General features: G+C 42.3%; 1 protein-coding gene across 2 annotated transcripts; it reads right to left on the bottom strand.

The window, feature by feature from the left end:
* Positions 1–1,925: 1,925 nt before the first annotated feature.
* On the bottom strand, positions 1,926–15,818 carry gsk3ab (glycogen synthase kinase 3 alpha b). 2 transcript variants are annotated; one of them, XM_079164719.1, is made up of 11 exons: positions 15,743–15,818; positions 15,452–15,637; positions 9,590–9,777; positions 9,356–9,439; positions 8,617–8,727; positions 6,507–6,637; positions 6,005–6,209; positions 5,687–5,782; positions 5,262–5,448; positions 5,078–5,155; positions 1,926–4,980 (listed from the first exon to the last, which is right to left on the bottom strand). In XM_079164719.1, exons 2-11 carry the CDS (start codon positions 15,624–15,626, stop codon positions 4,913–4,915), a joined length of 1,323 nt encoding a protein of 440 aa, XP_079020845.1. In that variant the 5' UTR covers positions 15,627–15,637; positions 15,743–15,818; the 3' UTR covers positions 1,926–4,912. The 2 variants fall into 2 exon arrangements, with proteins under 2 accessions (XP_079020845.1, XP_079020844.1); XM_079164718.1 differs by having other exon boundaries at positions 15,452–15,784.
* Positions 15,819–15,841: the final 23 nt, after the last annotated feature.

Here is a 15,841-nt window from a genome sequence, read left to right as displayed (position 1 = left end):
ACAAACATAATTCACGCAGTATAACAGGATTTATTTTGCCTATTAATTACATTGCCCTGCTACAAACTTACGTAAAAAATGTACAAACTCAGAAATGAACACAATGCAAAATGTCAATCTAAGGCTTGAGTTCATGTTTACGATCAGAGACCAAGGACAGGGCCTCATACGAGGACAAAGTGTTCATTTATCTGACTAAAATTGCGTGATTACCAGTTAGGTTCAGCTCAATCTCTGGCCAGCAAAGGTTCTGCCAGAGCTTATGAATATCTTGATACCCAACACAGAGAAAGACGACAAAAGAAAGTTCACAGACACCCTGAGACTTCATTATATCCTTCTCTTCTTCTATGACATTGAAAAGCAGATTGTGAGGTTTCCTTGGTCCTTGTTGAGCGACCATGAGGATATTCTGCTGTGTTTGAGTTTTGTGCTGAAGGTCCTTGAAGTCACGCAGTGAAAGGGAGACCTGAATTCAATGTGATGCTCGGATATCTTGAAACGAATGTCAAAAAGAGAGGAAACGGTTAAAAGATAAACACAGAGAACAGTGTGAATATGTTAATGGTCCGTGAACCGGCCTCCCTCTGTTAAACTGTGGAAGTGCGAGATTCATCAGTCGAGGTCAAAAACATTTTCACTGGCATTTGCAACAGCATGTTTTCCATAACAACCGTTCTGATTTCATCATTCTGAAACTGATTCCTTCCCAGAGTTCACTGAACCACTCTGGAGCACAACAAGAGCATCATTTCATTAATCCCTCCATGAAAGGGTTTCAGTAAAGAAAATCCTACCACTCATAACTGATAAGCAAATGTACACGTTTTAATATTCAGCACATTTAGTTTTCAACATTTAGTTTTGTAGGAGAAAGGCCTGAGAAAGCACAACTACAAACTGTGCTCATGGCTCAACACCTGAGCCGAACACAATCTCAACATCACGCTGCTCTTCATGGTGATGTATGGCTGAGCTACCAGCAGGCTGAGAAATATCCATCATTTCCACCCCATCCTCAGAGGGATTGCCAGGTTGTATCAGATGGAATTACTCAGCAAACGTCTCTCTCTACTACATTCATCTTCACTTCTTCATCACTACTGCACTCTGCAGTAGAAGTCTTCCTTTGCTCAATATAAAGTACCACTACCAGAAGGTGGAAATACTCGGTCGCAGGTCCTGCATTCAAAATGTAACTTACGTAAAAGTGCAGACGTAATATCAGCTAAATGTACTTAAAATACTTAAAGTACTCATTATGCAGAATTATTTTATATTTTATAATCGAATCAATGAAGCATGAACATACTGGCAGAATGTAATGTTACATCTGGTTGAGGTGGAACTAATTAGAATCATTTCATATATTTTGGGGCAGTTTAATTCAGTGTATCGATATATTTTGCTTTATAAGAGCATTACAGGTTATTAAACTGTTAATCTGAAAAGTAAATAGCTGTCAAATAAATGTGGTGCATGAAGTAAAAGTGGAACATTTACCCGTCAACTGTAGTTGAGTAGAAAAAAAATCATTATAAACATACTTAATCACAGCACCTGAATAAATGTACTTTGAATATTCTGTTGTACCACATTTAACTTTCTAGGAGGCCCAGAAGCAAAACACTGAAAATCTAGTTTGTCTTCTCTTCCCTAATCACATTTTTGCAATAACATTGGTTATTTTATTGGAGCCATGACAAACAGATAATCAGTCATTATTGGCCCTGAAATCCCAAATTAGTTTATCTCTACTGGAGTACTACTGGGGCCAATGGTTGCGGTGTACATTTAAAAAATAAAACACGTTAATCTAAGACTACGCAACATATTAACACTCGCTCCACGAGTTATCAATAAATCCTCACTGTGCTGATATAAACACGGCTCACTTAAAGTTCAATCATGAATGTGAGACAGGAACAGTTTCATCACTTTATTAATGAGTTTAATTATTTATACCAACAAACAAAAACTGTTTCTCTCCCTCCATCCCTCTCTCTTAATCATCTCCTTTATCCAACCGTTCTGTTCCCAACAACGACATTTTACCCTCAGACAATGGTGATAAAAGAGCGGGGTCACAGCAAATTAAAAACAAAGTGTGACAGATCAGAAGATGGAAAAAAACAAACGTTAAAATAGCACATTTAGTCAGCTCTTCATTTAGGAAAAAGTCAGGAGTACTGAGAATAATGTCCATGGTCTGCCAGCGCGCGCGCGCACACACACACACACACACACACACACACACACACACACACACACACACACACACACACACACACACACACACACACACACACACACACACACACACACACACACACACACACACACACACACACACACACACACACACACTCCCTGCAGCTGTGCTCAAGAAACTCGTCAAGTATCTGTGACGCATACACACTGTACTAACAGGACAAACCCGTTACACTCACACTACGGACAGCGAAAACAGGAGACGGTCGGACACAGGAGATGATACATGTCAATAGACAGATTCATTATTTCCCCTTTCCTCCAGACACACAGACACAAACACACACACACACACACACACACTGGGTGATCCGTGCTTCCTCCCAACACCACAACCCCATAGATCCAGAGGCTTGTAACATTCCCTTCACATTGAAGTTAAATGGAAAACTGGAGTTCCACCTGTTGGCTAGCATGTGCACCTGCATACATACAAGACCACTGATTGAAAAGGACACACCCGACGTCTGGATCTCCGTACAGTATCTTGGATGTGAAATCGTTTTGCATGTGACATTGCTGGACTAAAATTTGGAATAAAAAAAACAAACCCAAACCAAATTTAAACCCTCATTTGTACCACCCAAGTGGAAAAGAAATTACCCCCCCCCCCTCCCACTAAAAAACAAACAAAAAACCCCACAATACAATAAATAAAACAGTTATGTCAACATTTATGGGGGAAAACAGAAAGTGGTGGAGAGAAATTGAGGGAGAGAGAATAAAAATGAAACATTTTGTTCTGTTTTTCCCTCCTGAACCAGGGACTGAAATGAAATCGTATTTACAGACTGCGACTGAGGATAAACAGTCCGGCAGCTGCTGCGCCGGTCTACTAGAGAAAAAAAAAAAAATTACAAGAACAACAATATAATAACAATAATAACAAAAAAAAAAAGAAAATAACAAAATAAAAGGTACTTGATATTTACAGTTAAGCAGTGAAAAAAAAGGAGGAAAGAGGGAAGCAGAAGGCAGAGGGAAGACAAAAAGGAATGGACGGGGAGGCTCCAAAAGCTGTTGGGTTTCGGGGATTTGAGCATCATTTCTGGTCTGATTATTACTGAGATTAGTGGAAGTAATATAGTGTGGTCAACTCGGGCTGGACATGCACATTTGCGTGGTGGAAGAAAGACAACCGGTTCATGCCGACAGCGGACCGTGAGGCTGAGTAAATCATTTGCGATGAGTTCCTACCGCCACAGGCCAAGAAGAACATGATATGAGCGTCACAGGCAGGCTGTTTGGGAAGAGGACGAAGAGGGTTTCAAAAAAAATCTCTCTCACAAACCAAACTAAATTCATTCAGAGTCCTCCTCCTGCACAAACAACAACTGTGTACACTAGCTGAAATGACAACGACGAGCCAGGTGAGCAGCGAGAGAGCGGCCAGTAGTCTTCTCTGTACCCTCCGCACCCGAGGCTTTAACATAATCGAGCCGATATGAAACTTAACGCCGTAAAGTGACATAATTAATGAGGTGACTTCTCACCCTACAGTGCTAGGCAACTGCGTTGATGACGTGCGCGACATCATCGAGGCTTTCTGTATTTGAAGCGACCGGAGCCCCACATCAACGGCTCCCCTTCTGTGAAGTTATGCCCGACAGCTGGACACGACGAGCACAACTCGCCCCTTCGCTCCCGCCCCTCCTCCCTTTGGAGATGTGCAATACTCGTTTGAGAATTAACATGAATCGCTTGGTTTCCAGCTGAACCAATGAAAACATGAGCTTATACTGAGGAAACTGAAAAAAATGTGCACTCTGCTCCTTCTCGTTCACATAAAAAGGCAGTTGAGGAGCTAATATTCAAAAAGAAAGAAACTGTAAAGACAAAGGCTGTGGTGCCCTCACTTGTAATAAAATTTAAAACCAACTCTTTTCTAAAATGAGCCAAAAATCCGTCTGGTGACAAATTGGGAGATTTAAAAGTAATCCTTCACATTTGTTCCCCCTCTGGCCGGGTGAACTGACAATACTCGGGTAGAGTTCAGGGTAGAAAGTGACAGAAGAGCCACTATTACTACATTCTACAGTGGGTTGTACGGTCAAATATGTACACTACAAGTGTGCCATTTTTGACCCCACTAAGGATGATTGTCAATATTAGTCGGGCCTTACATACGGCCCCTTATTTCCAACCCCATAGTCAATCAGGATCCCATTCAACAGCACCACGGCCCCACATAAAATACGCCAATGCAAATAAAATGAACATAAAATGGGATAAAAGTCAACTGTATATTATAATACAGAAAATCCATATAACGTGGACAAACCCCCTCCTCGTCTCCCAAACAATGTAAGGTTTCCTTATTCTAACAGGCCAGACAAGGGCCAGCGTGGACTTACAACTGCAGCTTATATTAAGCCCAAGCATGGCTACCTAAATATCCTTAAAAACAACCCCCACACCTTCCTGAAGCCGGCAGCCGAAGAAAGTGTTTTCTATTGGAAATGGTTCAAATCCAGGGAGAATAGCAATGCTGAGTGTTTACGTGGTTGTGTATATTCATTTCTTCTTCTTCTATTTGAAAGGGTTTGGAGCCAGAGGGGAGGGTGAGAGGGAAAAGAGCAGAGGGGAGAAAAGGAAAAATGGGGGAAGACAAAAAAAGAAAGGATGACAGAGGGATGGATGCTCAGGTGCTGTTGTTGATGGATCCGGGTGCTGAGCTGGGCTGGGCGGTACTGTCTGACACACTGCCCTCTGCAGGGGGAGAGAGGGAGCACACGTGTCACCAACACACAGGCTAACCTCAGAAGTAATGATAGACAGTTCAGTGTTTGTATTTTCTGATACACACCATGTGAGGCCGGCGATGTCTGTGCACGAGCGTGAGGAGGAATGAGGTTGGAGTTCAACTGGGGCTGGATAGACAGCTCTGAGAGAGAGAGAGAGCAGAAAAACAAACAAATGTTCAGTTAATCCATAAAATACGACGGGTGCATCGGAGGTCAAATACAAGAGAGACACGGAGGTGAACTGACCGACGGGACTGAAGTTGAAGAGGAGCGGCAGTTCCCGTCCGCTGGGCAGGCGGGTGTTGGGCTGACGCAGCTCTTCGAAGAAGGGGTGCGCACACGCCTCCAGAGGAGACAGCCTGGTCACCGGCGTGTATTCCAGCAGTCGAGAGCAGAGGGCGATGGCCTCTGGTGGGGTGCGAGGCTTAAACACCTGACGGAGGAGAGAAATTCAGCTTTACGTAAATCCAAAGACGTCGGCAACTCGGAGAGGGAGCACAGCCGGCGCTCTCACGCACGGCTCTTTGCAACAACAACAACAACAACAACAACTTATCTTATGAACGGCAAAAAAGCTGTTTAGATATTGACAGATATACACACTACAACTTCACACTGGTGTTTGTCTAACCACTATCCGTGATTAACACTTTCCAGTCGTGGGAACATACCTTTGTCCAAGGGTGTGCTTTGATCTGAGGGAACTTGAACTCTGTGTAGTTAGGGTTCATCTCTCGGATCTGCTCCCTCGTTGGTGTCCCCAGAACCTGAAACAAAAATGGAAATATGAACCACAATCATCGGTACGTCCTGCATGCCTGTAAACTAAATATACCTGTATTTAAATGTATTCAAATACTATATTTACATACTCGCACATTGATGTTTCTTTCATAATAGTTAATAGCAGTTTCTTGATGCTCAAAGCCAATACTGACGGCAGTTTCAATCTCAAACTTTAGACCATGACTCCGTTCAGCCGACTGTACCTTGATGATCTCTACTAGCTGGTCCACACCACTGTCCCCGGGGAAGATGGGCTGGCCCAGCAGCAGCTCGGCCAGCACGCAGCCGGCCGACCAGATGTCGATGTTGGATGTGTAGTCGGTGGCACCAAAGATGAGCTCTGGGGCGCGGTAGTACCGTGAGCAGATATAGGACACATTCGGCTCCCCCCGCACTAACTGCTTCGCACTAGAAGGCGGTAAAAATGGAGATGAAGCAGAGGAGGACAGTTCAGGAAGGGGAACGCCAGTCAACGTGAACCTCTCATTTCTCAGTGTGTCTGTTTTCACAAAACCACAGCATGAGAGCAGTCAGAGGTGAGAAAAACACATGACGGATGAAAACGGGGGAAGTCGAGGCTGAGAAAGAGATGGTCACACAAACAGACAGCCTGCTAAACATGCACGCCGAGACACAGACGGTGTCGACAATGGAAAGAACGATGGAGACAGACCGACGCGTCCGGAGGCGGAGTCTGGTACTGACCTGCCAAAGTCACAGAGTTTGAGGATGGCCGTCTCTGGATCCACCAGGAGGTTCTGGGGCTTGATGTCTCTGTGACACACGCCCTGGGAATGGATATAAGCCAGACTGCGGAACAGCTGATACATGTACACCTGAGGGTGGGGGGGGAGAGACAGAGATGGTTGGCATAAAGGTTTTAACAACTTTGACAGAATCATACAGATATTCCAGGAAGAAAAGATGAATTTGAGGATACCAAAGTTCACCGCTGTCATGTCTTTTCCCTGTTCTCATGTTAAGTTTAATACCTCTTTCATTATCATACTGGCCAAAGCATGAAAGTCTGACGGAAAACTAGGGACAATATGGCGTTGAATTATCACAATCCCAGCAGTAGATTACTATTCCTAATGAAATAAATAATTTACTGAATACAACTTGGACAAGAGGCAAAACAGGATAGATGCCATAACCAGTTGAAAATGATTCATTCTATTAAGTTAATTTACGTTTGTTTCAACTCTCAACTCCACTTTAAGTTTATAGATCTTTCTTCTAAATAAAATAGAGAAAAGACAAAATATTTCTGAAAAAACGAAAGAAAAATAAATTAAATGCAAGACTTTTGTTGTTGAGGAAACTAAATTCATTCAGACATGAGCTGGCTGTGTGAAAGGGGTGTGTGTGTGTGTGTGTGTGTGTAGGTTTTTCATTATGTGCCCTGATTGTGTTTTTGGGTGCACTGTGTAGGTCGGTGTGTGATGAAAGACACAGCTGTGTGTCTGATGCAGCCCGCAGTGCCGTGTTTCTACAACAAAACGACAATCCTCCCTGAAGACATGCAACTATCTTCACCTCCTATTTGACATTTGTCTACTCGTCCTCGGTCAATGGTGTCATTCTCGATTCACCCAGTTAAGTCTGCACCCATTTAACGTGGCTGTGAAATGCAGACCGTAAGCATCTTAATATGACAAATCACTCGTCATCACCATTATCGTCACTACTACCCCCATGATGCAGTGACAGCAGGCTGGCCGCCGATTACAAAACGATTACAGAGAACATGATGACTGAGAGGTGATGTTTAAAAGGGGGGGGGAAGAGGGAGAGGAGGAGGAGACTGGTGAGGAAGAGGGAAACAATGAGACCCAGGGGACAGGGGGGGGGGGGGGGGGGAGACCCCCAGACCGGCTGTGATAGAAGTATGTCGCTGGAGGACGCAGGGGCGACAGTGGAGAGAGAGAGATCAGTGTGCATCTCAAAGCCACAGGGGAGCAGCAGGCTGAGGAAGGGAAATGGGCCGTGAGACAGCTTTAACGTCCTCTCTGCTGATGGAGACACAGCGAACACACAAACACTCTCCCTTTTAAAAACAGGGAACCAAGTGTGTTACTAACTGATTAACTCCTCGGGGACCATCGTTCCCTTTCTGCTTTCAAATTCCTTCAACAGTGATCCGTCTGGGAAAAGCAAACAGGAAACTACTTGCTTGTTTTTTTTACACCCACAGGCAATTACTGAACAAAATGTTACTTTCATTTCCCGTTCAATTTTGTCAAAAATGTCTCAACGACTGATTCAACTCAATTGAAACAACTAGGACGATCTATCTAAATCTAATCCCTTTTATTATCTGACAGAGTGAGAGAGCGATTCCATGCCTGGATACAGACTGTGACTTAAAAGTTTCATCTTTTTAGCATTAAGTATTTACAGTAGTATACTTCTACCCATGAAAGCACCGAGAGCACAAATCTCTGCCAACGATGAATAATCCTCCAACTTGCGAAGCAGCTGCCTTTCTCACAAATAGTTCTGTATACGTGTGCGTCATCTAAATGTTTTCTACAAAGCAGCACATGTTTGTCTGGATGTCAGAGGTTCCCACTACTAAGTAACACATGCAGCATTATCAGTTACAGCAGGAACGAACTTCAGATGCATTAATCCGACAGAAAAGATCCGACAGAATATTTCCTTCTAGGATTATAACACTTTTAACTTATAATACATAGAGAAATCTCTGAATAACTGACTTGAATCAACCTTTGGATGCCTGTAGCAGTGTGGTGAAAGCAGTGCCCATGTACACAAGCTGTGTATGTGTAATGTTTAAATGTGTGCCCACCTTAACATAGATGATGGGGATGGTGGTCTTGGCTTTGTTGAAATGCCGAGCCACCCTGTACACCGTCTCTGGGACGTAGTCCAGCACCAGATTCAAATACACCTCATCTTTCTGGAAAGGAGGAAACAGAAAGAAGAGTGTATAATTAGAGGGCGACAATGAACTCTTAACTACGGTAAATCTGATGAGTAGAAAACAAACCAATCTCAAACAAACAATAACTATTGTAGCTGTATGCAATGATTAGTTTTATGATTGAAGATGGCAACATTCATCTCATGCTTTGCACTTATTAGCGACGAATATCTGAAGCAAACAATGATTGAATAAACATTTACAGTTGATGCCGGTCATTGACAGCATTTACACGTCATCGGTAATAAAAACAGATCTATAAATACGAGTGTAAACAGTTATTACTGATAAAGTACAATTGAGTGTAAACAATGTCAGACTCATTGACACCAATGTTATACTTAATTCATTAGCAGGGATACTTTTGTTTCTAGAGCAGACATTTTCTTAATGGTTATGGATCAAAAGTCAAGTTTGGCCGAAACAGCTCATGAACTTGAATTTTTAAAATATTGACATAAGGGTGTGAATTTTATGTACACTAAAGACCCGGATCAACTTGTCTGAAACATGTCTATGAATCATCATTTACTGGCTGGGTGTGGAGGCAGAGTGCTTCATCTAGAAACACAGAAAAAGGTGAAGTCAGGGCACACACACACACCTTCTCTCCACTGGAGTAGAAGAAGTAGCGTAGCCTCACAATGTTGCAGTGGTCCAATTTCCTCATAATTTGCAGCTCCCTATTCTGCAATGAGGAAAGGAAAAAGTAAGTGAAATGTAAAAAATGTTAATTGTGCAACAATATGACAAACTAGCACAGGTCCATAAGTCAGGACCATTACTGGAGCACATCATATTACTGTAACTATTTGACAGCAGGCCCGTGTAAACATACCTTAAACCTCTTGTCTTGGAGAACTTTCTTAATGGCCACCATCTCCTGGCTGTCGATGAGGCGAGCCTGGTAGACCACCCCGAAGGAGCCATTTCCTATAACCTTTATGTCTGTATAGGACACTTCCTGTGGGCGGTCGGGGCCCTGCCCGGGTGTGGCTACCACCGTCGTCACCTTGCCACTGTCTCCTGTGGACGAGAGCACAAATACGCCTCGTTAAAAAAAGATCCCGATAGGATTCAGAAGACTCGCTGCAACGTCATTTCCATGGGTGAAGTGATGTTAAGACATGTGAGAAACACAGTGATATGACTCTGTTCAGTTCAGCCTTTAAAACCAGAGTTCTTCTAACAAGCCCCCCCCAATCTTCTATAAATGGTTGTGACCCATGTGGTGGCTCCCCAGACTCACTCCACCGGCTGGTAATGAGCTGCTGATAGTTCCCGCGCTAGTCCCCTGGGTGAAACCAGCCCAAGCCCCTTTCATACTGGAGACACAAACATGACGCAGGTCTACTGAGCCCGCATTCAACCGGAGTTAGACCCACTCATACGAGGCCGCTGTCAAACATTAAATCACTCCGACAATATTCTAACCATGCTACAGCTAAATATACAATACTACTCATGTAATAACCAAATAAATGAAGAGATGACATTTGTTTCATGTTTTACTCGCAGCCAGCGTCTTTGCTCAGCTGGACAAATATCGCTGCATACGGCACATTTTTGGCAACATCCATTTACATTAAATTCCCAGTCCACATAGGAGAGCCTGGAGCACAATCCCTGCAGCCCACGTGTCACCCAATTCAGGACTAAAGTCTCAAAGTCAGGTCGAGTGATGTGTGTTGATGCAGATTGCAGGTTTAACCTTCATCTCAGTGTTTATCTGAATGGTGAATTGGTGTACACATTCCAATAATATATAGATAACCCAAGTATAGGTCGATGTACTCCCTGTGTAAGAGCCAGTTTAGTACATAGTTGTATTTAGTGCACTATTCTTTTGTTATCATCATGTTATAGATGTTCTGTTGGTATTAACATTCATACAACAGAGAGAGAGAGAGATATAGATATATATATATATATATATCTATAGATATAGATATATAGATATATAGATATATATATATATAGAATAGCATGTTATAAGCGGTATATTCTACAGTCATGTATACAGGTACATGTATTATCGTTAAATGAGAGGTTTACGGTCTGAGAGTAACTGACAGCTCTAGTTAGGGTGAAGTAGCTGCTCAGTGCTCTGTGCCCGCGTTAGGTCAAAAGTGATTTGACAAATCGGCACCAGAAGCAACGACACTGGGAGGGGAAGCGGAGCAGAGAGGAGGCCCGTTGCCAAAAGGCTTGTCAGAGCTTGCGATAAAAAATTGCGTGGACAGTAGCACACCCAGAAGTGCTACCATTTCCTGGGCTTGCTCACTTCGCCTGTCTCAACAGGACCCCTCCTGATCTCTAGTAGGTCTCCCAAGTCTCAAAATGGAGTCAGATAATGAAGCATTTTGGTCTCTCCCATAAATTGACAAAAGAAAAAAAATAACTTGAATTCATCAACTGCTATTTCTTTAACACTTAATAGTTGAATAAATTACAAATTAGGTAGCCATCTCCAATTGATTCTTAGTGACAAAAGACATCTCTATACGTTGCTATTTTTGAACTTTTCTTTTTTTCAAGGTTATCATGAAACGGCAGCCGGTAGCGTCTCCACATGATTGGCCTAGATGTGATCTCAGCCCTCAGGTCAGCAGGAAACATTCAGCTTTTGAGATCGGTCAAGTTTGGTTCATGCACATTCCTGTATCCTCTATTCCTGCTTCACAACACAATGCTCCTCTCTATCTCCTTTTAGCATCACTTTCACACTCTTTTCAAAACACGTTCGGTCAGAGGGGAGCACATTAAATATGGAGCAGCTGTGGCATGATAGTCCCTTGAATAATGAATTCAAAAAAATAATAAAAATAAGCACTTTGCCCAGCTGTCAGTGAATAGCTTTGGTTTCTAATAGCTGAAAGGAAGCCCGATGAGTAAGAGAAAAGGAATTAGTAGAGTGACTCTCATCACACCCACACTAATAAGCAATTAGATTGGTTACAAGTGGAAAACTCCACAGTTTTAACTTCAGCCACTGCAGGATGAAATAGAACAGGTCTTTTATCATGTATCGCCTATAGCAGCGGCATTCAATTAAAGTTCAACGAGGTCCAGTTAGAGAGAGCTTCCTCATGCAAAGGTCCGGAACATCACAATAATGTCTAACTTGTACTTTGATTTAGTGCCATATATATATTGAGTCAACAGTTGTATTAAAATCTGTATGTAGTCAACAACTGACTGTCAAATCAAATAAAGAACATTCAATTAAATTAATTCAATTCATTCAGGTGTGAAGTAAGAAAACACGATATTATATTTGTCTTATCTTCTAATAAGATACATTAGTGTGCAGGGACTTTATCTGTGGTTATTGAAACCACTTGTTTCAGCTCTATTCCTCTCTGTTAACATCATTGTTGGGAAGTGAATTAACATGTTAGGATTCTGATCGTATTGGGCTCTTAGATTGTTTATTATCTGTGATTTCATTTCAGATGTGAGTGGGTACGTTCACACAAAAGACCTGTGCTACGTCTCGTAGTGGCGCTTCACATTACCGCTTTTAATACGGAATACACACATTTGATTGGCTGAGTAGCATCACCTGAGATGATTTACAACGCATGTAATTGGTCGGAAAACTAGACTGCACAACTACTGAAGTTCATGTTCTTATACCACACAGACTCACGATCGCGCTCTTGCCATGCACTGATCTCTGAGGCGTCGACAGATACCAGGTGCTGATCCAATACGGTGCTCCTCTACATTTAAAATCTATATCACACTGCATGGAGCGGGATCATTTTTAAGTCAGGGAACATGAGGCCAGAGACAGCCGTGATTCCCGTGGCACCAACATACTGAGTCAGTGGCCCACCGAGAGACTGAATTTCATAATACTGGATTGGTCACGTCTCCACTGTCTTAGTATCTTAAGCTACATTTCTCACTGTCTTGATGAAAGATTACCTGAGGTGGATTCACGTACTTGACCAGCTGTTGGAACACATGTATAGACTAGTTCATATACAGCGGTTTAGGCATCCAGTTGAGTAGTTTGGTTAGGTTAAAATGAATTCACCATATGCTGGTTAATAAGAATATGCAACTCCGAACATAGGGATACTTTTGTGATTTTAATTTCTTCAAGGCTAACACACAACGTATAGTATTTCAGCTCTAGTTTGTCAAAAAACTATCTGTGCAAGATCAGACTGGACCGAGCACAACGCAACAAATGTTTACAAGTTACCTAGCTTCCACGTGACATTAATGAGGTCAGTACCACTAGATCAGTATCTGTACATCCCCACACATGACCATCTACCATGTTGCTAATAATACATGTGTATACGTGTGTCAGTTCAGGTTTTAAAAAAGGCAGGACAGAGGGAACTTGAGATTGTAAAGGTAACTCCACACATCCCAGTAACTAGTAGTTACCAAACCAAAAGATTGTCAGGTTGAACGATTAAAATGATGATCGTCAATTTGTTTGTTCCTATGGCCATATCAAGGCAATTTTAAATAACTTACTTAACACGCACTGAACACATACACACTGTGGAACAGGTATTAATGAGGTTTTAAAGTATTAAAACGTTTTTTTAGGTACAAACTGTAATGTGTCCTTTGCACAGAGTATTGAAAACCGTCTAAATCCCTCTTTTTAAATACTCTAATATTTGATCAGACCATTTCAGATTAAATCTTTTAGACTGTTTTAATTAGGACAAGTTCTAACAACTTAATTTAAAATGACGAAGGGGCTTTGTCGGGTAGAAAAGGCTTAAATCCCTCAACATACGGTATTGAACAAAGTACTGTTTTTGATTGTCGAAGACACCATCAAGTTGTTCCTGTTGACATGTTTTTCTCTTTCTGTTGTCAGACAACTGAATGAGTATTAATGGCTTGTTAATGCAACCTGTTAATAAAGAACAGTTATTCCTTCACTTCTACACTAAAAGGTATTGATCAGTAAACACTAACCAGAGGTTAACGGTGACATCTCTCTCGTGTGACTGGCAGTATTGGAAACATCCCAGTGAGAGTAGAGGTAGCAGAAAGTGACCTTCATATTATTGCTGCTACACAGCATCTCACCATGTCTGAGCAGCAGACAACATCCTCCCCCAAGCTCAGTTTTGGCCATGCATATTGATCCACTACAGAGGGCTTCGTTCTGGGTGTGAAAATATTTTCAGATTTAGTACCAATGTAGTCTAAAACAGCATTGTTGTGTTGTTTCTGCAGGGTCTAGGCACCTCCGACACAAGAACAACGCTTTAACGGAATGCAGAATATCCTGATGACCAAGACTGAGACATTATGAGAAGTGAGCTTATATTCCAAAGCAATGGATATGAATGAGCCAAATCACCTGATGGAGATCTGCTGATTGGCCGCATGCACGAACTTTAGTACAGATTTACTACAGAGCAGCAGGAGTTGACTTTGATCTTTGACTTTCAGTTATGTTCTTTCGTAGTCATTTCTCCTTTTCAAATAATCAATTATTGATCAAAACGTGTTGATATTTTCTGTCGGGGCCTCAAAAGATTCTCTTTCCAGTTTTGAAAATGCTATTTGACACGAGAGCTGTGATGCTATTTTCTTCCATCTCTCCCCGTCTGTCCTTCTGCACACCTCTGTCCAACCAGACAGATCTTCAGCCAACTGCTACCGCTGCATAGCTACATGACCCCTGAGCATTCTGTAAGTTCTTGTCATCACACCAGCGAAACCAACTGCAGGGAATTTGCTGTTGGCAAACCAGGGTTTCCAGTAGAGGTGTCAAAACAGTAAAGATAGTGACTATGTTCAACCATCAGCGTAAAAAGTAGCTACTTAAAGGAATAATGGCCTCCACGGAGGTGTTCAGCAACAGAATTCAATTGTCTTCCACTTAAAAAGGGTGCCGATACTTAAAAAGTTTACCAAACTGTTTCCACTATACTAAGCTAGAATTCTCACTTTCTCTGTGAACGATGACCTGAGGTGGATTTATGTACTGGACCAGCTGTGTAAAGACACTGATGCTTTCATATATGCATTAATATAGCCATCAAGGTAAGTGGTTGGATTAGTTTAAGGTTAGGTCACCACATGCCGGTTAGTCAGTAGTTTGGGATACTTTTAATGATTATAATTTCCATTTTTATTCAGGCAACCACACTACGTACAGTGTTGCAACCCTAGTTTTGCACACTCTATGGAAGATCTGACCTAACCGAGGACGACGCCTACAAAAAGTTAGACCTTATGATTTCCACCTGAAGCACTCTTTACAAACGTTAGCAAGCTAGCTAGCTTCTACATCTGACATTAATGACGAATATATTAGAGTGTCGGCAAACACCAACTCTATTCTTTGGTTACAATGCAAAAATAATGGTTAGGTAATGTTGCCGAAAACATTTACATAACGTTATTTACCGTCGAAATATCAAACAGCTTAGTTCAAATCGTGCCACCAGCAGCTAACGATAGCTATGCGATAAAAGCTCCTTGATCGCAATGGTTCCTTAATGAAAAACACAGCTAACGTTAGCCGGACAGCTAACTTAAGTTAGCTCACCAGCTAACAGCTTGGTTAGCTAAGGTTAGCTCCGCGACAATGATCGACACTTAAGTACACTCCGACACATTTCTCCAAATAAAATAACGTACAACCTGATAATTTCTGTTAAAATGTAAAGCGGGCTTATGATATAAATATAAAAATAATACTTACTGGGAAGTTTCAGATTCCCAAAGCTCGTCGAGCTGCTTCCACTGGCTTGTGAAGCCCCAGTCTTTCCTGTCGAGCTTCCACCGGCTACTGCTGATCCGGCACCGGCTGCAGCGGACCCGGGAGCTCCGGGAGGCTCAGCGAAGGAGCTGGTCCTGGGCCGCCCGCTGCCGCTCATCTTTATGTGAACTAAAGCCGGGGCGAGGTTGAACGTTAACGAAAGCCAGACCGGCACAAACTTCCGTTCTATATATATGTATTTTAATATTCGAAATAAATATAAACTACACTTACAGCGTTCTGTATAGGTTGCCCGTCTCCCCCTTTCTTCCTCTGTAGAACGGTGATGGTGGGGGGGACGGGGACTGGGGAGTTGACGCACAACGACGTAAA

The sequence above is a fragment of the Pholis gunnellus genome, assembly GCF_910591455.1.
Source record: "Pholis gunnellus genome assembly, chromosome: 8".
Lineage (NCBI taxonomy): Eukaryota > Metazoa > Chordata > Actinopteri > Perciformes > Pholidae > Pholis > Pholis gunnellus.
This window is presented reverse-complemented; position numbering and strand designations above follow the sequence as displayed.

Coding starts and splice junctions, on each gene's coding strand:
- gsk3ab (XM_079164719.1), bottom strand. CDS start 15,626: ATGAGCGGCAGCGGGCGGCCCAGGACCAGCTCCTTCGCTGAGCCTCCC. Junction 9,778..15,451: donor TGGGAATCTGAAACTTCCCA/GTAAGTATTATT, acceptor TCTCGTCCACAG/GAGACAGTGGCAAGGTGACG. Junction 6,638..8,616: donor TCCCCATCATCTATGTTAAG/GTGGGCACACAT, acceptor CCCCACCCTCAG/GTGTACATGTATCAGCTGTT.